At 49.2% G+C, this 26,001-nt stretch overlaps 1 protein-coding gene across 1 annotated transcript; it reads left to right on the top strand.

The window, feature by feature from the left end:
* The first annotated feature begins 533 nt into the window (after window positions 1-533).
* Window positions 534-26,001, top strand: ANPEP (alanyl aminopeptidase, membrane). The gene is made up of 21 exons (XM_072981614.2): window positions 534-721; window positions 4,447-5,398; window positions 6,739-6,881; window positions 7,879-8,018; window positions 12,306-12,432; window positions 12,868-13,022; window positions 13,251-13,364; window positions 13,995-14,138; window positions 14,541-14,606; window positions 15,047-15,112; window positions 17,956-18,128; window positions 18,451-18,527; window positions 19,357-19,496; window positions 20,182-20,237; window positions 21,288-21,435; window positions 21,691-21,782; window positions 22,042-22,152; window positions 22,837-23,004; window positions 23,295-23,435; window positions 23,560-23,641; window positions 25,340-26,001. The coding sequence occupies exons 2-21, from the start codon at window positions 4,671-4,673 to the stop codon at window positions 25,490-25,492; spliced, it is 3,024 nt and encodes a 1,007-aa protein (XP_072837715.2). The 5' UTR covers window positions 534-721; window positions 4,447-4,670; the 3' UTR covers window positions 25,493-26,001.

The raw sequence follows: 26,001 nt of genomic DNA, 5'->3' as shown, positions 1-26,001 counted from the left end.
AGGAAGTGGGTAAAATGCCAGATCCTCAGCAGGCTTCGTTGCTCCAGAACTGCTTGAGTGAACTAGGAACCAGACTGGCATTGAAACTGTTGGTTCTCTTAGGGGGCTGTAGAAAACAAGAAAGAAAGCTTGAAGCCTTATGTGCACAGCCTCCATCTCCTCCCACCCCCATAAGGGGATCTCAGCTTACAGCCCTTCTTTCCTCCTCCCTTGATGAGTATTTATCCACAGATGTTTTCCAGATGTGATGGTCTAGAAGCTGGAAGGGAGGTGGCTTCAGTGTGCACGGGGATTGTGGTGTCGCTGTCTCTTTCTCTGTGTGTCTCCAGTCTGTGTTCATGTGGGGCAGTGCTTAAGGGCCAGCAAAACCCCCAATGGTGTGGTGTGAGGGAGACGCTCACCAGCCGGCTCTGCTCCCGCTTCCCAGCTTGCTAACGCCCCCAGTTGTTCCCAACGCAGGGCTCTTGTTGATCTGTCCCACTGCCTGCTTTCTGACCAGGCCAGCAGCCCAAGAGTTAAGACAGGGAAGGATCAGTGCGGGGCTGGCTACTTCCTTTAGAGCTTTGGAAGGAACCCTCTCCTTGTGACGGATTTGGAGAGAGAGAGAGAGAGAGAGAGAGCAACAGAGAGCAGGCAAAGCTGCCTGGGACCCAGCCCGGGCGGGGAACCCGTGGAAAAAACAGCCGCAAAGAGAGAGCAAGCTGGGAATGGGGGTAACAAGGTGAGTCGCAAGAGCTGGGTCCTCTTTCCACTGGAGGAGGAGGAGGAGGAGGAGGAGAAGTTAGAGTCAGCAGCACTTCTGGAAACAGGGTCATGCGTGTGCGCTGAGAGGATGGGACCTCCTCCACAAGGCCCCAAAGAGTTTGTAATTCAGTTTGTTATTCAACCCAAGCAGCTCAGGTAAGGAGTGGGATTATGACGGTACAGCTGCTCACTTGAATGAGCTCCAGGCCAACCCAGATCGTAGGTTTGAGACAGGGAGAGAGAAAAGCAAACCGTTGGTCCCTTTTTTTTTTTTTTTTTAGAACAACCACCTTAAAGATTAACAAATTCTATTGGGCCTAAACTTTTTGGAGTTTAGCCTAATGTTTTAGCACCCTCTGATTAAAAGAGTTTTTCCCCCTCCTCTGTTGCAAAATGTTTCAACATATAATGGCCCTAAGTCACATTGAGGAATAAGTCACTGGATAGTCATCTGAAAGCCATACATGCTCCCATGACAGCCAGAACATGAGATGTGCCATGTCCAGCCCAGTGCTTCGTTTCTGTGCAAGTTATCTCTCAGGCCCAATGCCTGATGACACTTAACCAAAACAAGCTACATCCCAAACAATGGTCCCTGTGAGATGGGTCGGAAGTGTTTTTTGTCCAAAGTGTCATTTTTGGTGTAAGTCCCTCTCAAACGTACTGACCACAATAGGTGTTAATACAGTGGTGCCTCGCTAGACAGTTACCCCGCATGACAGTTTTTTTGCTAGACATTGGCTTTTTGCGATCGCTATAGCGATTCGCAAAATAGTGATTCCTATGGGGGAATTTTGCTGGACCATGTTTGATCCCTGCTTTGCAAACCGATTTTCGCTAGATGACGATTTTGACAGCTCCCTCCGCGCTCACAAAAGAGGTGTTTTCAGCACCTAAGCTTTGCAAGACAGTGATTTAAACAGCTGATCGGCGGTTCACAAAGCAGCTTTCCTATGGCTGATCTTTGCTAGACAATAATGATCCTTCCCCATTGGAACGCATTAAACAGGTTTCAATGCATTCCAATGGGGAAATGCTTTTTGCTAGACAATGATTTCGCTAAACAGCGTTTTCAGTGGAACGGATTATCATCGTCTAGCGAGGCACCACTGTATATGTTGCACAACACTAAGGTTTCAGGCGAGAAACGTTAGTGAGAAACCTCTGCGTATCTTAAAGAGAGTGATGTTTTGGTCATGGAGATGTATGATTAAGGCTCATTTCGAGTTGCAACTCGCTCAAGACATTATTAATTGATAAAGTCCCAGAAGAAGAAGAGGAGACAAGAAGCCATCGCTCTTGAGAGCTACATATGTATAAATAATATTTGGTGTATATGGAATGGTCTGAAAATTACTTTCAGGGGCATATCCTGATTATTATCTGTCATCAGCCACGATTGGGATAGGAGCATCATCTGCAGAAATACACAGAAATGAGGCAATGATCAGGCAGGATGACAAGAGTATTTTATAGAGTGTCTGATCTGGCCATGGTGACACAGTTACATCTCAGATGGATTACTGTAATGTGTTCTATGTGGGGCTGCATTTGGAAAGTGTTTGGAAACTTCAGCCGGTCCAAAATGCAGCAGCCAGATTGCTAACTGGAACTGGTAACAGGGAACATATACCTCCTCTGTTACAGCAGCTCCACTGGCTGCTGATCCATTTCTGGGCACAATTCAAAGGGCTAGTTCTAACCTATAAAGCTCCAAACGGCTTGGGTCTAAGCTATCTAAAAGTCCGCATCTCCCTCTGTAAGCCTGCCTGGGCATTAAGATAACCAGAGGAGGCCTTTCTCTCGGTCCCACCACCCTCACAGGTGTGCTTGGTGGGGACATGGGAGAGGGCCTTCTCTGTGGCTGCTCCCAGACTCTGGAACTGCCACCCACTGGAGGCCAGACTGGCCCCATCTTGGCTGTCCTTCCTCAAGCAGGCAAAGACCTTTCTTGTCAGGCAGGCTTTTCCTTTATGACTGGTGGCCTGAGAGGGATTTTTAAATGGAGCTTGGGCGCTGTTGTTTTAAATTTGTTTTAGTATTGATTTTATTTTTCTCTTTTTAAAATAATGCTTGTTTAATTCTTTTTTAAATATTTGTCAATTTACTGTTTCGAGCTTTTGAAAATGGTCTTTTGATGATGTGAGCTGACTTGTGTCCCTTTGGGGAACAAACAAACAAAGAGCAGCCTCCAGGTATACCATGGGCATACATTATGTGAAAGGTGTCTTTCAATGTGGGTAAACTGACTTCCCAGCCTTTTTCAATGTCTTTCCTTCCAACTAGAAGGGCTGTAGTTCTTCATGACATTAAATGAAATTCAGCAAGTTCTCAGTATCTAGCAAAGTCAAGAGAAAGATCTGGGGGGGGGAGCTCAGACTCTGTGTGTGTGTGTGTGTGTGTGTGTGTGTGTGTGTGCACGCACGCACACACACATGCACGCGCACGCACACACACACATGCACACACACACACACACACACACACACACACACACACACACACACACACACACACACACACACACACAGAGGCATGTCCTGAAGGTTCTTGCCAGGACTCGGCTCTCTTCTTATGCTTTTCTTCCCCTCCAAAATGGGGGGCAGCCAGTGACGGAGGCAAGGCTATTGGGATGCGTTTAGTTAGAACATTCTGGGGAATAAACAATACAGAATATAACAGGTTACAGTACTTATTTTCTACCTTGATACCACTTATGGCAGGTTCACCTTCTCTGCTGAACAGTTTGTCAACTCAGGATGTTGACTAACTTTTCGCATGACATGTGCAGTTGCTTTATTGACCAGCTTACACAATGGAGGGATCCTTTTAAAAAATATAGCTGATGAGACAGCATATGGATAATAATTTGATTTAAACAAGAACTTCAAAATGAAAAGATTATGAGATGAGAAGCATTTTAAACTTTAAAAAGGAGCAATATCAGACAATCACGAATACAGATGTCTCAGTCTGATTATTTATCTTCAGCAATTGTGTGCCAAAATAGCATGTATGTATTGCCTTTTGAAGCAGTTTGCTTTATGTCCCGAAAAAGCACATTTGAAGGTCTTGTTTGTGCTTTTTGCTCCAGGTGTTGGTGAAGGAGAGAAAGCAGAAGTGAGCCACTGCAAAACAAACAATACATCATATGTACACTCTGATCATTCTGATTTGTTAGTAGCCTTTCGAACAAAGCCGCTCAACCAAACGGCAAGTTTGGCTTCACATTTGGATATACCTGTGGCTTGTCTTCATACCCTCAGGCAAAGCCCAGGATGTCCATCACTGGGACCTAGTGCAAAAATCTTCCCTAGAGCACAGATAGGTGAGCAGTTGTGCCCTCGCAAGACAAATTCCAGTTTACCCACCCACATGTTTTTATACGTTCATGTTAATGGGGTGGGAGAGAAGAGAGAATTCCAGGATCTCATGGTAGAGCAAGAATACAACAATCTTTCTGAATCCATAGCTGAGAGAGTGGAATACAAGTCACCAGCTATTCTTCTTCCTTCCAGAGGTGGTAAAATCAGTGGACCCAAAAGCCCCAGACCCTGATCCCCTGTTTTCCTGGGCCGTTTTCCTTCATTGTATGTCCTGATCCCATCCTTACCATGAGTCAAATTTGCTCAGGATGGAGTGATGCTCATTCTTAAAAGCTACTGAGTGTCCCCCCCCCCTTTTTTTTTTCCCTTTCTGCAGGAGCAGTACCTGGACAAACAGTTCTCCATTAACTATCCCTCAAGGCAAGAGAAGATACTGTGCTCAAGGCTAGGGAGTACTATAGCAGTGACCTTTACCCACCTCTTGGCTGTTAAATGATTGACTAGTTAACCCAGGGTAATAAATCCTAAGCCAGGGTATTAAAGGCATGCAGTGTCTTAACTGAGCCTTCCTCTCACAGACTCCTTCCTGGCATCCCAACCATGGCCAAAGGCTTCTTTATTAGCAAGAATTTGGGCATTGGCTTTATTGTCCTTGGGCTGGCTGCTGTGGCCACGATCATCGCCCTTTCGGTTGTCTACGCGCAGGAGAAGCAAAAGACCAAAAATGCTGTGTCTGCCACGACCCCAAGCAGCTCGACAGCAGTCAATGCCGTCAGTACCGGTGGTGCTGGCACAAGTGGCATCGGCCCCAGCACTACAGGCAACGCTGGGCCCAGCACTACGGGCAATGCTGGCATCAGCACCACCGGCAACGCTGCCATCAGCACTACAGGCACTGGCAACACAACCCAGCCAGACAATCCTTGGAACAGCTACCGGTTGCCCAAAAGCCTAGTCCCTGAGCACTACAATGTCACCCTCAGGCCATTCCTGACTCGCAACGGTGATGGCCTCTACGTCTTCCATGGCAACAGCACAGTGCGCTTCAGGTGCCAGAACAGCACAGACCTCATCCTCATCCACAGCAAAAAGCTGAACTACACGAGCCGAGGGGGATTCCTCGCCTCCCTAACTGGAGTGGACAGTGCCGTGCCGCCTAGCATCACTCAGACATGGCTACAGGAAAACAGGGACTACCTGGTGGTACAGCTCGGTGGGCTTCTCCAGCAAGGCCAAGCTTATGAACTGCACACCAGCTTTATTGGCGAGCTGGCAGATGACCTGGCTGGCTTCTACCGCAGTGAATACGTTGAGGATGGCCAAACCAAGTAGGTGGAAGGAAGTGGTGGGAGGGAAATGTTTCATGGGTGGGTAGGGGTGAGTTGTCCCCAAGCAGCAAATATGGCCCACCAGCAAGCCTACATGTCTGCGAAAGAGCAAGGAAAGAACCTGGAGGCTGAGAGTGGTACGTAATTGTGGGAAGGTGGCATCCACTGGAGCAGCAGGGGCAAAATATGCAGGTGGAAGGAGACAGGAACCCACCTGGCCTCTAGTTGGTAACCCTTATAGAAAAGCTTGGAGGATAAATCACCGAGGTTGAGGAACCTCAGCAAGAAGGGACAGTTTGACTCCTTCCTTCTATTCAAAACCATGTGCTGCCTCTTCCCACTGGTTTTCAGCTCCTTTTTTGATCCTCCCGCAGCCATACGTTGCTGTCGGCATGGCTGCTGCGGCTGCTTTCTGTGCTGAGCTGTCTCACCAAGGTGATTTATCCCTGATGTAACTCTTGAATGTCAAGCTCTGAGAGAGAGCAGGTGCTTCCAGTCCCTCGTTCCTGCCCTTTTCCTTTTGGCTTATGTCAGGAAGAGACATTTGTAGGGGCTCTGCAGGAAAGGGGCAGAATGGCTTTGCAGGAAGCTGATGCACTGCGGAGGACTCCTTTAAGAAATGCGGGGCCAAGCTCTGGGACCCAGACCTGTGCCAGCCCAGGGAGAAATTGCAGAGATATACCTCTGAGCATGGGGCCTCTTCGCTCCTGCAAAACCTCAGCATTCTTATTTCCTTGTTCACTCTTGATGAGCAGCCTCCCTCTTTGCTTCAGTCAGACGCAAAGGTGCACTCTGGCTGTGCATGTATGCGTGTGTGCATGCACAGGTGCACACTTGTGTGAAATGATTAAATTCTGACATGCAGCTATTGATTGTGACTCCATGGCTTAAGCATCCAAGTAAACCCACAAATACAGTCTGCCATGTTGAGCCCTGTCAACAAAGCAGGTCCCGCAGCTTTCTGCTCCACTAGGCAGAGATGGTTGACCAGGCCATTGTCCATGGCTGCGAGACTCCAAAATACATTGTGCAGTAAAGCAACAAGGAGAATTCAGTAAATTGCTGGCAATTTCCCCCGTTCCTGTTGCAGTGGAGAAGGAAGCTTAGCGGGGAACTGCCAGGAGAAGGGGACAGGGAAGGTAATTGTTCTTGCCAATGGAGACTGACAACGTGACCCTGTGAGCCCTATGTCTGTACACTACTCTGCCTGTGCGTGTGTGTTCAAGACCTAGAGAAGCTCCTAGATGGCTGGTGGGGCATTTTTTTTTAAAATTAAGGTGGTGGTGCTAGATATTGTGGCAAGCTCCATGTGTCGAGCAGTCTTTTTGCTCTTCCTCCAGGGTGTTGGCCACCACGCAGATGCAAGCCGCGGATGCCCGGAAAGCCTTCCCCTGCTTTGATGAGCCTGCCATGAAGGCCAGCTTCTCGGTGGTGCTGATCCATTTGTCTGACCACAAGGCCCTCTCCAACATGCCTGTCCAAAGTAAGGGAATAATGGGCAAAGGGGGAGGAAAGGTACACGCTCGGTGCAGGATTAGAGGAAGCCGGGGCACCTTGGCCTCCTCCCCACCTATCCCTCTTTTCTTCTGTCAAGGGGGTAGTAAATGCTTCCCTGAAAGTCAAGAGGGGAAAGTTGGGGGGGGGGCGGAGAAAGGAAGGCGAGAGGGATGAGGGAAGGATTGGTCTTCAACTCTGAAGGCCTCTTGGTATCTGCAGGAACTGGACCATTTCCCCAGTGTGTTGAGCCTGCTGTGACAGCATGCTTGTGGGTACATGGGGCCAGTCAGTGGTACTTGAACACCAACTGAGGATTTGAGTTTGACGATCCAGGAACCTCAACGGTTGCAATTCTGTTGGCATTTGTGGGGCTGAATGGGGGCGACCCACAGAAGCTGCCTGATACTGAGTGAGATCCTGGGTCCATCAAGCCCAGTGTGGCTGATATTGCTTAAGAGCGGCAGATGCAGCACTATTCCAAGGATTTCTGGTGGGTTTTTCTAGTCTTGCCTCAAGGATCACAATAGAATTGTAGAGCAGGAAGGGACCCCAAGGGTCTTTGGGTCCAACCCGCTCCTTATACAGGATACGCACAGGTAACATATCCCGGACAGGTGGTCTTCCTACCTCTGTTTTAAAACTTTAGACAAAGAAGAGTCCACTGCCTTCCATGGCAGTCCATTCCATTGCTGAACAGCTCCGCAGTTAGAGCAGCCTGGAAGTTCTTCCTGATGTTTATTCAGAGTCTGAAGTTTTTGTTCTGTCTGGGAAAGAGGCACTCCATCCCTGAGCAGCGGGTCCTCGGTTGTGGTGGGAGAGTGGCTGGGTGGGAAGAACCTGTCTCTTGTGCTGCACACCCCCTCCTTTCCTCTCCTTGGGGTGCCAGTGTCAGTGTCGGTCTGAGATCACAAGCCGAAGGGGTGGCAGTTGGGCTGGAGGATAATGCACCTGACAGGCCCAGTTCTCCTTTCTTCTCCTCTCAGGCAGTGAGCAGATGATCATGGAAAATGGGGAGCTCTGGAACAGGACCACATTTGAGACCACCGTCAAAATGTCCACCTACTTGCTTGCCTTCATTGTCAGCCAGTTTGACTCTGTGGATACGTATGAGGGCACGATCCAGGTAGGAGAAGTGAGGGAGTCCTTCTAGGAGGGTGATTTCTTTCTTGGCCTCCTCAGGAACCTTGAGGTCACAGGGCAGGTACCTCTAAGCTGGCCATGTTCTGGGCATGGCAGGTGGAGTGGGCCCAGACTTTCTTCTTCTTCTTCTTCTTCTTCTTCTTCTTCTTCTTCTTCTTCTTCTTCTTCTTCTTCTTCTTCTTCTTCTTCTTCTTCTTCTTCTTATTCTTATTCTTATTCTTATTCTTATTCTTATTCTTATTCTTATCATCATCATTATCATTATCATTATCATTATCATCATCATCTTTAAAAGGGTAGGGCAGGGTAGGGGATAACTGGGACAAGGATACATTTAGAGGGGGTGGATTTGAACAAACACAATAAAAATCATTATTTTCATAATAATTCTAAATAATCCCTTCTAAGAGTAGATAACATAGGAGAATATATACAATATACTGTATAAGGAAAGTCCAAATTCAGACCTATAACAGTATTTTGTAATTCTAATTATTAATTATGTAGCTGTTAATATTTATCTAGTACTGTATTTAAAAGTAACTCTTCCTAGGTCGCAACTAACCTTTACCTGACTAAGGTAAAGGCTGCATGTAGATCATTCTTCGCTAACCGGATAAGCGAAGCGTCCAACCAGCAGGCGGAGTTATTCCGTATAGTGCGCGACCTATCTGGAACTGGTTCAGGTGATAGGCCTCCCCCTAGTTTTTCCCCTGACCAGTTTGCAGCCTTTTTTAAATCTAAAGTGGAGGCCATCTGCCGGGAGCTCTCTCCATTTTTAAAAACAGTGAGTCGAGCAGAGATGTCCAGCCAGATGTCCAGTCTTACCCGGTGACTTTCGATTCTTTTCAGCCTGTAACGCCTGATTCCGTCTCCAGGGTGCTTGACTGCTGCCGAGCCACCACCTCCTCCTTGGACCCTTGCCCGGCTTGGTTAATCAAAGCAGCCAGGCCGATAACAACAGAATGGGCCACAGTAATAATAAATGAGTCTTTCCTTGAGGGTAGATTTCTATCCACCCTCAAGGAGACACTCATTAGGCCCATAAGAAAGAAACCTAGTTTGGTGGCGGACGAAATTGGCAATTATAGGCCCGTCGCCAATGTTTCTTTCATGAGCAAAGTGGTTGAGAGGGTGGTGGCCGATCAGCTCCAGGCTCACCTGGACGAAACGGATGCCCTGGATCCATTTCAGTCGGGCTTCAGGCCGCGTCACGGTACTGAGACGGCATTGGTCGCCCTGTACGATGACCTGTTGAGGGAGGCCGACAGGGGCAAAATCTCCCTGCTGGTCCTCCTCGACATCTCGGCGGCCTTTGATACCGTCGACCACGGTATCCTCCTGGGGAGGCTCTCTGAGTTGGGAATTGGTGGCTCGGCACTGGCCTGGCTCCGTTCCTTCTTGGGGGACCATCCCCAGAGAGTTCAGCTTGGGGAGAATGTCTCAGCCCTGTGGACTCTCAATTGTGGGGTCCCACAAGGGTCGATTATCTCCCCAATGCTGTTTAACATCTATATGAGGCCGCTGGGTGGGGTCATCAGGGGGTGTGGGGCTTCGTGTCATCAATATGCCGATGACACCCAGCTCTACATGTCCTTTTCACCAACTGCAGGTGATGCTGTCCTTTCCCTTCAGCGCTGCCTGGGGGCCGTACTGCAATGGATGCAGGAGAACGGACTGAGGCTGAATCCGGATAAGACGGAAGTTCTGAGGGTGGGCGTCCCCGTGGTAGGTGGCTTGGGTGGCTCTCTCACATTTGGGGGGACCACCTTGGCCGCGAAGAGTGGGGTCCGCAGCCTCGGCATATATTTGGACCCGACGCTCACCATGGAAACTCAGGTGGCGTTGGTAGTTCGCACTGCATTTTTCCATCTTTGGCGGATTGCCCGGCTGCGACCCTATCTCGACATGGGGGCGCTCACTACCTTGGTGCATGCGCTCGTAATCTCAAGATTAGATCACTGTAACGCGCTCTACGTGGGGCTGCCTTTGAGGCTGACACGGAAACTTCAGGTGGTGCAGACTGCGGCGGCCAGGCTCCTTACAGGAGTGAGAAAATATCAACACATCTCTCCAACGCTGGCCGCATTGCATTGGCTGCCCATCTGTTTCCGTGTCAACTTCAAAGTTTTAATGCTCACTTATAAGGCCCTAAACGGTTTAGGACCTCGATATTTGGTGGAACGCCTCCTCCCACCAAGGTCTACCCGGATCAGCCGCGCGAGTCAGGAGGTGAGGCTGAGGAGCCTGACGCCGAGAGAGGCCCGGAAGGAGAAGACACGAAACCGGGCCTTCTTGGCGGTGGCTCCTTGCCTCTGGAACAATCTCCCTCCGGCGATTCGCGCGGCCCCCACGCTGGGCACCTTTAAAACCCAATTAAAAACATGGCTGTTTATTCAGGCCTTCCCTCCAGCCAACTCTTGATTTTTTCTTACTTTTCCTTTTTATTTTTACTGCTGTTCTTGTTTGATTATTATGTATTTGTCTATGTTTTATTATTTGATTTTATATTTGGAAGCCGTCTAGAGTGGTCCGGTGGGCCAGATAGGTGGGGTATTAAATAAATAAATAAATAAATAAATAAATAAATAAATAAATAAATAAATAAATGCTGTGATTGTATATCAGCCTACCATTCTAACTATATATCCAAGATTTACAGATATTGCTGTAAACAGATTTATGACATTACTATATTTGAGGTGAACATTTATAAAGCTATAGTGATATATGAAGATAGGTGAGAGTAGGCTGGAAGACTGAACAAGGGAGAAATGGTTTGCTGAAGAAGACGGGAGGAACACAGAGCATTAAAGCTTGTTAAAAAGAGATCTCAGCCTGATGAGCTGCTGAACTATTTATCTGTAAAGTTTCCCTTTAGTGTTTCTGTTACTAATGAACATTATTGAATAATACTAATCACTTTGAAGGTGCCTACACCCACTGGAAGTTTATTCACCAGAACCTAATTAAAGCTTGCTGGAAGTTTATTTAAGGAAGATTACTTATCCATTTCGATTTGATTTTGTCCAAGAAAACTGCTTATGACCGGAGTGACACCTTGGATTACGAAAGAGAATAGATTGGGGTTTCATTTCCTTTCTTTTTGACTTTATTTCTTCTGTTGAGTGTGGTTGGGGGAGGGGTTGAAAAAAAAATTTAAATTTTGGGTTTCATTATTTTAATTTTCTTGTCGTTTTTGAAAATCTGTGATGACGCTGAAAGAGACTGCTCTTCCCTTTTTTATTATTTTTTTTCCTTAGGACTCTATATTCCACAAAACCTTATCTTATCTCCCTTCACTCAAGGTCTGGAAAGCTGCCCAGAATGCTGAATCACCTGGCTTTGCCTCTTCTTTCTTTTTTTACCTCCTCAAACTTAGACATCTGAAGTGGAATAATATGGACTATATCTATTGTATTTAGGATACGTTCTCCTTGGAAAGTTTTTTTGATTGACTTTTTGTCTGACTTAGCACATGTTGGGAGATCTTTATCTGCTGATTGACTGATTTGTGACTTGGTTTGCTGGCTGTACTTTCATAGATAGATAGATACAGTGGGGTCTTGACTTAAGAACGGCTTGAGTTAAGAACATTTTGACTGAAGAACCGCTCTCATAGGAAAATATTGACTTGACTTACATACTTAGATTTGAGTTAAGAACTGAAAAAAAACCACGTGAGAGGCAGGGAAAGTGCAAAATTTGAACTTTTAGTTAACTGTTGGCCAGTGAAAAGGGTGCCTGTCTGCTTCCTCACTCCTCCCAGCGTTTAGAGAGTGGATTGGGAGACAGTCTTCGGACTGCCTGGTACTGTCCTGCCTGGACTGTATTTTCCCTGCCTTCCCTGAACCTTTCTTGACCTAAGAAAAAAAGAAACAAAATATCCCCCTCTAGTGGTCGAAGGCGGAATAGCAGCTTCCCATTAGTTTCTATGGACGGAAAAGAGCAGATACGGATCAAATGGTTTTCAATGCATTCCTATGGGAAATGCAGATTTGACCTGAGAACTTTTTGACTTGAGAACCGCCTTCCAATACTGATTAAGTTCTCAAGTCAAGACCCCACTGTAGGTAGGTAGGTAGATAGATAGATAGATAGATAGATAGATAGATAGATAGATAGATAGATAGATAGATAGATAGATAGATAGACAGACAGACAGACAGACAGACAGACAGACAGACAGACAGACAGACCGACCGACCGACCCCTAATATACTAGATTACTTAGGCCCAGCCTTTCTTAAGCTGCTTTTGTCGTTTTCAGATCCGGATTTGGGGCCGTCCCCGAGCCATCGCAGAAGGCCAAGGCGACTATGCACTCAACATCACTGGGCCCATCCTCAGTTTCTTTGAGAGCCACTACAACACAAGTTATCCTCTGGAAAAGTCAGGTTGGTGTGATGTCGGGTGCAAAGCTGAAACAGGGTCAAGGAGCACTCACTGTTCAGGGGGAGGAGGGAGCTGAATCGGAACGCTCAAGCAAGGATCCCTGACCCACACGGTCGTCCCTTTCTGGCTCTGCCACGTAGACTATAGGCCATCCCTTTCCCCTTCAACTTCGACATTTTCAAAATCAGAGCTTAGAATGACATTTCAATTTCTTGTAGCTGAAAATATCACTATGATTAGAATGCACAGTTGAATTAAATACCATCACACACAAGCCCCGTAGCTTATCAGTGCCGATTAAAAATTCTGTGGGTCCAAAGGGATGCTTGGGGTTGTTTCTTAAAAGACCTTCTTGCTTTCAAGAAAGCTAACAGCTTCGTTACTCTAATAGGCCAGGGGTGGTTCTATCATCTGCTAATGGGACCTTGTCTCCTTAGACCAGGTGGCCCTCCCAGATTTCAATGCTGGAGCCATGGAGAACTGGGGGCTGGTGACGTATCGTGAGAATTCGTTGCTCTTTGACCCAAACTTCTCTTCCATTGGCAACAAGGAGCGGATAGTGACCGTCATCGCTCATGAACTTGCCCACCAGGTATGTACTCTTGTGTTTCGGGCTGGGGGTATCGCAGCTGCTTGGGAGCTATGCAAAAGGATTTTTTTTTGGCTGGCTGGCTCCCACAGGCCATCCTCTGGCAGCAGGTCCTCTCCTCCTAGGGTTGTATAACATTTGTTCAGAGAGTTGGCTGGGCACTTGGCATGCTCCTGATGGGTTCTTCAGGATGGAGGGTTTGTGGCTGACTAGCGTCCTGTCTCTCCCCAGTGGTTTGGGAACCTGGTGACTCTCCGTTGGTGGAACGATCTGTGGCTGAACGAGGGCTTTGCGTCATACGTGGAATATCTTGGTGCCAATGCAGCCGAGCCCACGTGGAACATTGTAAGTCCTCTTTTCAAGGGGAGGGGGATGCAAGGCCCTGGGCAGGGTCTTCCGCTGCTGGAGTTCTGCTTGCCAAGATGAGATGGCAGCGGAGACAGGGAGAGCAGATGCCTGCCAGCTGGGGCTCTGAGGGGGTGTGCTGCCTGGGTTTCTGCCCTTCCCCAAAACCTTCTTCCCATTTCCCCTCAGAATCATAATCCCCATGTTTTGTGATAATCAAGCTGGCTTTTAAACATCCCTGCACTTGTGGCCCGTGAGGAGACTCTGCGGCATCTTCTTGGGTGCAGGGTTTCCCTTCTTCTTTGGTGGTAGACGAGTGGCTACTTGTGATGAAAAAGGCTTCCCTGTTGTGCAGGAAGTGCCCCGAGAGCATGATCAGAGCATGCTGCCCCAGGGGCTCTGAGATCCAGGGTGCCCTCTGGATGAGGCTGGACCAAGAGGAGTGGCAGTCAAAGCCCTACAGAGATACAAGGCGATTCCTTTCTTTTAGCACAGTCTGCCTCATAGGGTTTTTGTGGGGATGGGAGGGGATTCCTCGCACGTATCCCCCCCCTCCCCTTAGTTCTTTGGAGGGGAAGAAGCACAATGCAAAGAGGGCAGGCTTTTCAGTGTTGAGAAATTAATTTGCAGACAGACCTGATGGTAGCGAGTGAAATGTACCGGGTGATGGCCATTGATGCGCTGGTTTCCTCCCATCCTCTGTCCTTCGAAGAAGATGAAATCAACAGCCCAGCACAAATCAGTGAAGTCTTTGATTCCATTGCCTATAGCAAGGTGAGGATATTCAGGGACGATGCGTGTGGTTCTTGACCCATCCTGTCCTTTACCCGAGCATGGTAATGCATTTATTTTAAACAATTCCGTGCTGTCCTTCCTGTACATGGAACCACCGGCTGCTGGAAATCCAAATGACAACTGCAGCTGTTCTCCTAGTATTTCCCAGTCCTTACCATTTGGGCACCCCAGGTAATCACAGGCAGATTCTCTGTCAAGAAATGTTGGGGGAGATCACTGTAGAGCCTTAGGAGGCTCACAAACTCATGTAAATGTTGCTCTTTCCGAAAGATCCTTTGGGAAATCATTGAATGTAACACATGTGGGTCTGGGGGAGAGGATGGATGGAGGGAACCCTCTTTCCTCCCCCTTCACAGTCCCTCCCTTCTCTCTCTCATGCAGGGGGCATCCGTGTTGCGTATGCTCTCGGAATTCCTTACAGAGGACCGCTTTAAAAAAGGACTTCAGGTAAGGCCTTGTCCCCATGGTGCACCATGGGGTGGGTGTGCCTCCTCACTTAGTACTTCCCAGATTCTTTGCAATGGGTCATGTGGCCCAAGCCACACTGTCACCTGAGGTGGGCAAGCAAAAGGTGGGAGGTGGGCAGAATGTCCTTCGTTGGTTGCCTTCCCCCCCCCTCTGCAATTTGAGACAAGAAGCTGAGTGAAGGTGTGGCTACATCATCAAGCCAAATCTGTGTGATTCGGTTTCGCTGCAGCTTCATTCACAGTCCCTTTTACAGATGCATTCAGTTTCGTTGATCACATGAAGATCCCGGATTATTGTGCTGCCAGAATCCACACTGGCCCTCAGTCCATGGCTCCCTTCCTTAGATGCCAGGGGGTGACTTTCCAGGAAACCAGCCACCCTTGGAAAGGCCGTCTCATTTAAATTTCTTTTCTCCACAGTCATACCTTCACACCTTTGCGTACGGAAATACCATCTACGATGACCTCTGGGTGCACCTGCAGAGGGTACGTTTTGGGGCAGAGTGGGAACCCTTTTAAAATGCCAGCCATCACCGACTCCAGCTCAAGGGACTGCTCTGGGTGGCCTTTGGTGACCAGGAGCCTCTTTCCACAGAAAAGGTTCCTTTGGTGGGAAGGGTCCTCCCCCTCCATTTTGTCCTGGCTGGACTTGGCTTTGCACCAGGCAGTTGCATAGGCAGCTGTCCCTGCTAGGTCGTCCTGCTCCTCCCCTCCTGCCTCTGACTGGCACCTTTATTGTTTCTTGTTCCGCCATCACTGATAGCAGAGCAGATTGCTGTTCCCCTGACCCTTCTCTGGCCTTTCCAGAGGAAGACCGGGATAATCATTGCACAACGTTCACCCCAGACTTTCACCTGAGGAGAAGCTTCCTAGACCTTTGATCATCTTCATATCTTTTCTTAAAGATAGCTTAGTTGGCAGGGATGTTTTCAGAGTTGTCAGGCCAGGAAGGGAACTTGGGACTTTATGTGCCGTAGCTTTACCCCTGCCCAGATCTTGGCAGTCTGGCATCCGTGCCCCTGCAGGCCCCCCGGGGATGATGGGGGGGGAGGCTGGTGCTGGGCCAGAGCATTAAGGGGCTCTTGCCTTTCCATGTGACCTCCAAGAGAACCCGCTTAGGGTACAGTCTCTTCATTCATCATCCTTTTCTCTCAGTTTCTGGTTGAATCCTGGTGGAACAAAAAGAGCAAAAGAAATGGCCTTTTAAAAAATCCCATGCGTTCTTCCCAGGGCAGGTGCTCAGTTCACTTTGACATTTTCTGCCAGTTTGCCATCTCCTCGGTGGCTGCTGGGCTGTCAGAAGGCTTTCAACAGTATGTCACTGACGCCCGGCATTGCCAGCCCAGCCCTTCTGCTTCCCTCCTGTGGGCTTTACCACCATTTATATTTCCTGCTTTATGAGGGTGCCAGCTTTACCTGAGAAGCATATTCCCCAGGGGTCCCCTCAGGTGTCCTGAAGTGTTGGCTTCACCCACAGTTCCTCAACCGATCTCTCCAAGTGTTCCTCCCATCTGATAGCTTCCGTTCTCCCAGCTCCACGGCCCCCACGAACGGATCCAAAGGTTCTCTCCTCCGATCCATTCCCTCCCAGATCATCTGTCCTGGGGGTGGTGGTGACAGTGCTTTGTTTTTCTGCTTGATTTAAATTTGGGGGCTGAATCCCTCCTTGAAGGTTGTGTGCTGGGAGCGGGCAGGGTGGAAATAAACAAGCGCAGTCACATCTGGAATGAACTGGGTGGCCCGTTCCCAAGGGGAAAAAATAATAATAATCCTGAAGTAGAAGGGAAGTGGAAGGGGTCAGTTGGAGTCTCCAGTGACATCAAGTAGATCTGTTAAACGAATCCAGATCAATGGATGGCAGAACCACCTCTTTAACAGGAGCAAATGGGATTTATGGATGAGCCCTGGCTAGGCTATAAGAGAAGCAGAGGTCTGAACGGATTGCTTGCGGAGGCTTTTGAAATAAAGTCTGTTGGTTGCCCACTCTGGTCTACCTCTGTCCTTTCCTTCTAATATCCCAGCAAAATCCACCTTTTCTATGAAGCCTTCAGTGTAATTCCCAGGCTGTTTGTCCAGCCATTGGGGAACCTATATGGTGTCTGGCAGTGCTGGGTGCCTTGGTTCCTTTAATTCTGCCCCCCCCCCGACTTGTATTGCCCCCTCCCCTTCCTCCCTTCAGATCTAGATGGCAGGCTTCTCCTGGCATAAAGGTAAAGGTAAAGGTTCCCCTTGACAATTTTTTGTCCAGTCGTGTTCGACTCTAGGGGGCGGTGCTCATCCCCGTTTCCAAGCCATAGAGCCAGCGTTTTGTCCGAAGACAATCTTCCGTGGTCACATGGCCAGTGCGACTTAGACACAGAACACTGTTACCTTCCCACCGAGGTGGTCCCTATTTATCTACTCACATTTGCATGCTTTCGAACTGCTAGGTTGGCGGGAGCTGAGACAAGCGATGGGAGCTCACTCCATCGCGTGGATTCGATCTTACGACTGCTTGGTCTTCTGACCCTGCAGCACAGGCTTCTGTGGTTTAGCCTGCAGCGCCACCACGTCCCTTCTCCTGGCATAGAGGATCATATTTAGATGTTCATGTGTCATAGAGATGGCTTGAGTGCGTGCAGGATGGCATTGTTCTTTGGATGTTGGCACACCTGGCAGGTGCAAGGACAGCACCTGGAACAAGGCAGTGTTGCTTTTGTTGCTGTGTCCAAATCCTGTGTTGCTCTGGCCCCTTTCCTTCCTGGTAGGTCTGTGCCCCCAAGTAAAGGAGGAACTCTGTTCAGTGGCTCAGGCAGCAAGGAGCTGAGAGTTGGGGGGCCAGTGGGCACAGCAGGCACTGGCAGGGCCTCCAGGCTGCCTGATATAGAGGATGTGGGGCAGCCAGAATTAGTGGGGTGGGGGCGGGGGGGAAGAGTGGGATGCTTATCTGGAGTCAAGAGCTGTTGCCATCACCCATGACATGCTTCCAGCCCATATTTCTTGAGTTTCCTTTGGAGTTCCTGGTAGAAAGAGACCTTTGTCCCCATCAAAGTCAAACCAAATTACATCTAGTGCAACCCCTCCCCCATCTATAAACACCGTTATTTTACCAAGGATGGTTTAGCTTGTTGTAAGGCAGCCTCTTCTATTCTTGACGCAGAAACTAGAGTGGGCTATTTCCAAGCTGTCTAAGGAAGTCCATCAATAAGGTTAGAGGCCAAATATTCCAGTGAGACTGGCAGGCCTAGCCTTATCAATATGCCTTGAAGCCAGTAGAGAGTTCAGGAAATGATCGGATACGTTCAATATATGGCTGCCAAAACCCTCTTTTTGCTTCCTTTGCTGGATAGGCAGTAGATGAGGATAAGTTTGTTCTCCCCGGCACTATCAAGGAGATCATGGACACCTGGACCTTACAGATGGGCTTCCCAGTGGTGACCGTGGATACCACAACTGGGCATATCTCCCAGCAGCATTTCCTACTGGACCCTACATCTATTGTTGAGCGCCCCTCTGCATTCAAGTAAGTGGGGAGCCTTGGCCCATAGAATCCATGAAGATACCAAATCTGGACTCCGTTCCAGAGCGCACACTTGGTTCTATGGAGAAATTATCTGGAGAAAAAAAGAGAGTTTAGATGGAGCCATGTACCCATTTGCAGCTTCTGCTGTGTAGTTGCCCACTCCCTCTTCTACTCCCTGAAACCCTGCCCAGCAAGCTGGTGGTATAGTCTTCTGGGAATTATAGTCCAAGAACACCTGGGTTATCCAAAGTGGGAACCATTACAATAAAATGATGAGGATAAAGGAGGCCCAAGACCCACTTGATGTCTCATTTTTCTGCAGTTACACCTGGATTATCCCTATTTCCTGGATGACTTCAGATACTCCAAGAAACATGTACTGGCTCACAGTCAAAGAAGGTACAGTTCAATTGTGTCATCCTAATATTTTATCTTGTCCCAGGAAGCTGCAGAGCGAGGATATTGCAATAATGTCTTAGATTTGACTTTTCAGGGCCCAGATTACTTGCCCTCAGCGTGGCTAAGAGCCAGAGCCATCACTAGGGTGAGGCAACCGAGGCTTTGATCCAAATTGCTGAAGTTTAGTGAGCATAAAAATTTGCTGCTCGGAGGACATGCACTCACCTGCTGGTATTTGCTGCTTAAGAGCCATAAACCCAACCATGCCACATGCATATATGACCCCCAGCTGCTGCTCCTCCTCAAGTGGAAGGAAACAAAAACAGGAAGGTGTGTAATGAGACTAGTATGGCTGTTGTACATTTAGATCCAGGTGTTCCTTCCCGTTCCGCTCCCTTCTCCCCTACCTTGACAATCTCACATTACTCAGAGATGTGAAGCCTCAGGTGTCTAGTTATAGCTCTGGTAAACAGGTATTTGGGGATGCGATCCCTTTGATTCCAGCTGGGCAGAGAAATATATAGGGTCCTTGCTGTCTAGGCTGGGTGGAAAGAGGCAGCTCTCCCATGCGCCAAGATGGAAGCTCCTCGGTGTCTTGCAGATTGCCCCACCTCATGTTCCCTGGTTCTCTGACTGGGAGTGGCCCCTGGGGGTGGCACCAGTCCAGCTATTTGGCCATCTCCCCAGTGTTCATTGCAGCTCTGCTTGGCATTGGGCTGGGGGACCTCCTCCCCAAGCAGCTTAGGAGGGAAAGAGGAGAGAAAAGTCCACCCTGGGGTTGCTGCCTCTTGATGGCAAGACAGAAGGTCCCTGCTCTTTCTCCTTGCAGCTGAAAACGACACCTTTGCCACGGCTGCTACACCAGACAAGTGGCTGTTACTCAACATTGATGTCAGTGGCTATTTCCGGGTGAACTACGACTTGGAAAATTGGAACCGGCTTATGGAGCAGCTGCTGACCAGACACGAGGTAGACTTAAAGGCTCTTCCCCAAATATTCTTTCACTTGTCTGCCTAGAGGTTGTTCCACTCAATGGAACCGCACCTGCAACAGCTGGTCTCTAGATGGGAAGGAGATGACCAGAATTATGTGGCTGGAGGTCAGCAAGTGGGCTGCAGGGTTGCATATCCACGGGGTCTTTACGAGTTTCACGTCTTGCTCTCTCAGTCCCTGCACGTGCTGCTCTGCAAATGGCCACTTTTTCAGGCTCCCCGACCCCAGTGTTTCTGCCTGTCCCTGTTGCATCCTGGCCTTCCTTGGCTGCTTTCCCTGGCCTCCCACCTCCTCTGTGCTTTTTAGACTGATGGAGCTGCCCTGGGGCATCCCTTTCCCACCCCATCTGCTGCTGATCTCTTCCTTTTGGCTTCTTGAAACAGTTTCAGAGTGGCCAGCCGGGGGGCCCTGGGGCTGGGACTGGGCCACAGTTCTGATACAGCCGGAAATGTCAGCCTGTACTCAAAACCAATGGAAGAACCCAGGCGTATGAGCTAGATGAATCTCTTCCATGACTGGACTGGATTCGGGCAGCCGGCTGCCTTCACCCAGTTGCCCTTCGCTCTCAGAGGCCCCTTCTCCTTCTAGCTCCCTCCCACCCACCTGCTCTTGTCTGCTGCTTTCGTGGTCAACCTGCTTAGTAACTCCTGCTCTTTTCCAGGATATTCCACTTCTGAACCGGGCTCAGATGATTGATGATGCCTTCAACCTGGCCAGGTGAGCAAATAGTTCCTTCCCTGCACGCCTTCCTCTGGGAATCGTAGCCCGATTGCACCCACTCTTCTGCGTTTTGCTCCACCCCATCCATCAGTTTGCTTCTTTTTTGCCAGTCTTAGCCAAGGTAAAAAAGGTAAAGGTTCCCCTTGACATTTAGTCCCGTCGTGTCCGACTCTAGTGCGTGGTGCTCATCCCTGTTTCCAAGCTGTAGAGCCAGCGTTGGTCCGAAGACTGTTTCCGTGGTCACGTGGCCTAGACACAGAATGCTGTTACCTGCCCACCAAGGTGGTACCTGTTTATCTACTTGCATTTGCATGCTTTCGACCGGCTAGGTTGGCAGGAACTGGGAGAAGTGATGGGAGCTCACTCAGTCATGTGGATTCGATTTTACAATGGCTGGTCTTCTGTCCTTGCAGCCCAGAGGTTTTCAGTTTAACCCCCAGCGCCACCACGTCCCTTTGAAAGAAGTAACAGTCTTAGCCAAACCTGTGTCCAAATGCCCTCTGGTGGGAAATGAAAATACTGCAGGGCATCTGAACTTGCTGAACATAATCCAACCCTGGAGAAGCCTCTTTGTTCCTCTCCGTGTCAGATTTGGGGCAGAATTAGGTCTGGGGCATGACTCGGCCCATCAGAGATTCCTGCATATCCCATGTGAAATGTACAGCATATGGTTTTCTCCAAGACAGCAACTGAGGTTGTGGAAAGAAGAAATAGGGAATGCGGAGGGCCAGAGAGGAAGCCCCCTCCCCCTGCGAAACCCTAACCCCTCCTTGTCCCTGAAATCCCTATAAGGGTCTGTTTGGCTCCTGAGCAGGGAGGCCAAGAGAGATGGCTAGCGCACGTGCTTAGGAGCCATCTCTGTGGCCCGGCTGCTTCACTGGTGCTCAGACACTGAAAACAGGCCCCAGCCTTCATGGAGGGCAGGGAGGGGAAGTCCTGCCGACAGGTCTTGGCTGCGGCACTGGGAAGGGAAGTGGGAGAGGGGGTGACAGCCGGCCTCCGACTCGCCCGCCCCGTTGAACTGTCTCCTCTGTTTTCCCTTTCCAGAGCCAAGCACGTCAGCACAGTGTTGGCCCTGGACACGACACGCTACCTGGCCAACGAGATGGAGTACTTGCCCTGGAGTGCTGCCGTCAGCAACCTGGGCTACTTCCGGCTCATGTTCGATCGCTCCGAAGTCTATGGGCCCATGAGGGTGAGCCACGTCCAGGGGTCGGGGGGGGGGGACCAGACGGACAGGGCACGCCAGCAACGTGGGCTTCCCTAGGAGAGATTCCTCCCTTTTCCTTCACTGCAATGGGCACCGGAGGGAGTTTCCTACAGAGGGTGCTGGTCAGGGAGGAAGGGGCATGATGTCAGGCACCCAAATTCTCCTTCTTTTTCTTCTTGGGGCGGCTGTGAAGGTCACAGTTGGCAAAATCCAGCGCTGTGCTCTCTTTTCCCTTTGCAGAAATATGTGCAAAAACAGGTCACTCCTCTGTTCAATTATTTTAAGAACATCACCTCCAACTGGGCCACCATCCCCAACAGCCTGATGGACCAGTGAGTCTTGTGGGGCAGTGGGGGGGGGGAGGGGGAGGGAGGGAAGGACCAAAGGAAACTAGAATGGCCTGGGAGCCAGAGTGGATTCCTTGTGGTTGCAGGTGGTGGTGGAGGGCATCCTTCCCCATTAGCCCCATGGGGAACAATCCCCAGGAGGTAGAGGGGAAACAGCTCCTGGAGTGAAAGGAAGGGGACAGAGATTCTTATAGGCTCTGTCCCTTCCCCCCCCCCCCCCAACTGCTTTGTCCTTGTGACTCAGGTACAACCAGATTCAAGCCATCAGCACCGCCTGCTCCTATGGCAACTCTGAGTGCGAGAGGCTTGCCACAGACTTTTTCGATGCCTGGAGGAGAAACCCTGCTGTGAACCCGTAAGTGCCTACCTTGTCCGTGCTGCTTCCTGTTGCTTCTGAAAATGCCAGGAAAGGACTGGTTGACGTTCTCACCTCGGAGCAGGCCATGGCCTCGTTGGGGTTTGGTTCACCCTCGTTCAATGTTCAGGGCTGTCCAGTGGGTCACACCCTTTCCTGCAGGTCCTTAGAGGGCAACCCAGACCCCTCTTGGGGCTGCTTAAAGACCCCCACTTCCACGGACAGCAGCCCACTTTATCATCAGATGGCATTATCAAAGTAAACATGCACTTTTAGACAGCTGTGCTGGTGAGTTACGATTCTTCGACAGCTAAGCTTGCTAGATCATCATAACACACCCCTTTTATAGGCCAGTCAGACACTTAGCGTTGCAAAGGACTTTGCTTAGGAACCAGTAAGACCCGCTTGTGAACCTCTCCAAAAATCCTGCACAATTTCAGGTGCTCCATCGTTTGTATATCCATATGCTTTCCCTTTGCATTTTAATGATACATTATGCAGGATGAGCAAAAACATGCTGATGCCTTTGATGTAGACAGTTTTTCCTCTGCAACATTTGGGACATACTAATTATTAATTGCTACCATGTTTGTTTTGATGAAGAATGTTCTCCTCCTATCCTACCCTTTGCTTTTTAATGCACCCCTGGCCACCATCTCCTCATAGTTCCTACCTTGCTTTCAGGATCCCGCCCAACCTCCGCTCCTCCATCTACTGCAGCGCCATCAAAACAGGTGGTGAGGAGGCCTGGGACTTTGCCTGGGAAATGTTCAAGAATGCTACTGTGGTCGTTGAGGCTGACAAACTCCGTTCAGCCCTTACCTGCAGTAAGGAGCCCTGGATCCTCCAGAGGCAAGTGGCCTTCTAGCCATCGTCACAGGCTTTCTGTTTTGTTTTGGGTGTGGGGAAAGCTATCTGGAGCACTGAAGTCAATCTGTCTGGGATGAGCAGGGAGGAGCCCGTCCTGCAGCCCTTTTGTGGCGCCAGAGTTCAGTCCTGTGGCCTCCACACCAATTCGATCCGTACTCAAGACTAGGAGAAGAGAGATGAAGAAGGAGACGTGGGCTCTGGAGCTGGACCAGAAACAGAGGGGGGGGAGTGGGGAGAGGGTGCCCCAACTCATGGCCATGCCCACCCCACAGATACCTTCAATATACTCTGGATCCCAGCAAGATCCGCCGACAGGACGCCACGTCCACTATCACCAGTATTGCGAGCAACGTCATTGGGCAGAGCCTGGTCTGGGACTTTGTGCGTGCCAACTGGAAGACTCTTTTCAACCAGTGAGTGTGTTGTGTTGATGATGAGAGGGTTGGTGGATGTTGGGGGGTCAGGGAGGAGGACTGCTCACCTGCCTGGGCTAACCTTCTCCCATTTTTTTTCCAATCCCCACTTCCCGGCAACCAGATATGGTGGAGGTTCCTTCTCTTTCTCTAACCTCATCCAGGGAGTGACACAGAGGTTTGCTTCTGAATATGAACTCAAGCAGGTAATGGCCCTTTCTTGTGGGACCCACGTTTAAAGTGAACTTCACTCTTGCGTTTGAGGAGTTTTTGCTCTTCTCTCCCCTTCCCCCCCCCCCGTTTTCTTCTGGGCCACCATTCTTTGCTTTACCCAACATGTCCTCTTTCTGGTGCTTGAGATGCATTCAGCTCATCATTTGGGAACTTTTTTGCCCTTTTAAAGAAAACATTCCCAGATGAGCATCGTCTCTTGCACTATTGTCTTTGTCTTATGTGCCCCATTTCCCTCCTTTCTTTCTTAATCCTCCACTTCATCTGTATCTATGCTGCTTTTTAAGGGTGTTTTCTGACACAGAGCAACCCTTTCAGAGTTTTTCTAAGTATTGAATACTCAGAGGTGGTTTACCGTTCCCTCGTCCTGGGTCACATCCTGGGACTGTGCAGCTTGCCCAGGGCCCCACAGGCCGGCTGTTCCTCTGGGAGGCCCAGAACTGAAACTCTACAGCCAGGTTCACAACTTGCCAATGCATTAGAGTCAAAATCCAGCCACAGGAGGCTGTAAGAGTCCCAGTTAGACCCACAATGAAACAGTCTCCTGACACAGAATATCAAATAACTAATATCAAATACATTTCAGATAGGAAAGCCTAAACCCGAAACCCAGTTACAGTGGTGCCTCGCTAGACAGTTACCCCACATGACAGTTTTTTCGCTAGACATTGGCTTTTTGCAATCGCTATAGCAATTCGCAAAACAGTGATTCCTATGGGGGAATTTCGCTGGACAATGTTTGGTCCCTGCTTCGCACACCAATTTTCACTAGACAAGGATTTTGACAGCTCCCTCCACGCTCACAAACAGGGGTTTTCGGGACCTAAGCTTCGCAAGACAGCGATTTAAACAGCCGATCAGCGGTTCACAAAGCGGCTTTCCTATGGCCGATCTTCGCTAGACAACGACGATTCTTCCCCATTGGAACACATTAAACAGGTTTCAATGCATTCCAATGGGGAAATGCTTTTCACTAGACAATGATTTCGCTAAACAGCGATTTCAGTGGAACGGATTATCATCGTCTAGCGAGGCACCCACGCTCCAGGAGAGCACATGGCCGAGAAAAGACACCCTGCCTCCCCTTTACGGAAACAGGAAAAGAGACTGATAGGTGGACCCCGAGAACCGCAGTCCAAGAAAAGTTGCAGGAAAGGGTCCAAAGAGTAGATTTGCTTCTCCCAAAGGCCCCACCTGGATCTTTGGGCTGGAGAGGTGCTTGGAGGATCGCAGGCCAACCAATACAGCCAGCGGCTCTCAAGGGCAGGACGGCAGTCTCGCTTTCCTAACGTTCATGAGGGCAACTGACCACACACAGTTGGAACTCTAGAGCAGAAATGAAATCACAGATTTTTCTTAAAGAAAAATGAAGCACACACGTACATTTATATAAGAAAATTGATATAATCAGTCTCAATTTTCATCCCTTTTAAAAATACAGCTACTGAGATAAATTATTGTTCGTCTTCATCCACTTGGCGATGTCATCCTTTCTAGTGTGGGTGGAGCGTAGTGGGATGTATATGGAGAAAAAAAGTAATGATCGTGTGGAAAATTAAATTATCAAGAACCTTTTAGCAAGTGGTGTGCAGTGCAGAGTATAGTTTAACAAATGTACAAGATGATGATGATGAATATCCTTCTCACCCCACCCTTTCTGTCTCTCACGACAGCTGGAGCAGTTCAAAGCAGACAACATGGACGTGGGGTTTGGCTCGGGCACCCGGGCCCTTGAGCAGGCTCTGGAGAAGACCCGGGCCAACATCAATTGGGTGTCAGAAAACAAGGAGCCGGTGATGAAGTGGTTTGAGAGAGAGACATTGTGAGGTGGCTAGTCCTGTGGCTGGGAGAAAGAGTGGGACCAGGGCGTCTCTGGGGTGCCTCTTAGTGGCCCAATCCTCTCCGCCTCTTCTCCAACATCCTCCAAGCTCTGTAATGCCTCCTCTCGCGGCCTCTCTGTGTGTCAAATGACCACACACTGGCCTCCCCTGCCCCCACTGTTAATCCAATCGCACCTTGTTCTTGACAGACCTCTGACGAAGCTTTGCAATGCCTGCTCTAGTTTACATGCTCTCATGATGTACACAACTGCCTTTTGCATGTAGAGCTACTGTTGGTGGCCTCTTACTTGTGTTCCTACCATGCTTTGCACGACAGAGTTTTATTTTGCACCACATTTCAGTGACCATATCAGAGGTCCTGGAAGGATCAGGTGAGAGGTAAGGGTGGGACATGAACTCTTTTTCTCCATGACTATGATATCCCTCCTGTCCAAAAAGTTCTGTTTAATTTTGCAACTCCAAATTTGTAAATTAAAGAAGTTTCTTGAATTATA

Source organism: Pogona vitticeps, chromosome 12 (genome assembly GCF_051106095.1).
Source record: "Pogona vitticeps strain Pit_001003342236 chromosome 12, PviZW2.1, whole genome shotgun sequence".
Classification (NCBI taxonomy): domain Eukaryota; kingdom Metazoa; phylum Chordata; class Lepidosauria; order Squamata; family Agamidae; genus Pogona; species Pogona vitticeps.
The sequence above is the reverse complement of the archived record's forward strand: the minus strand, read 5'-3'. Positions and strand labels throughout refer to the sequence as shown.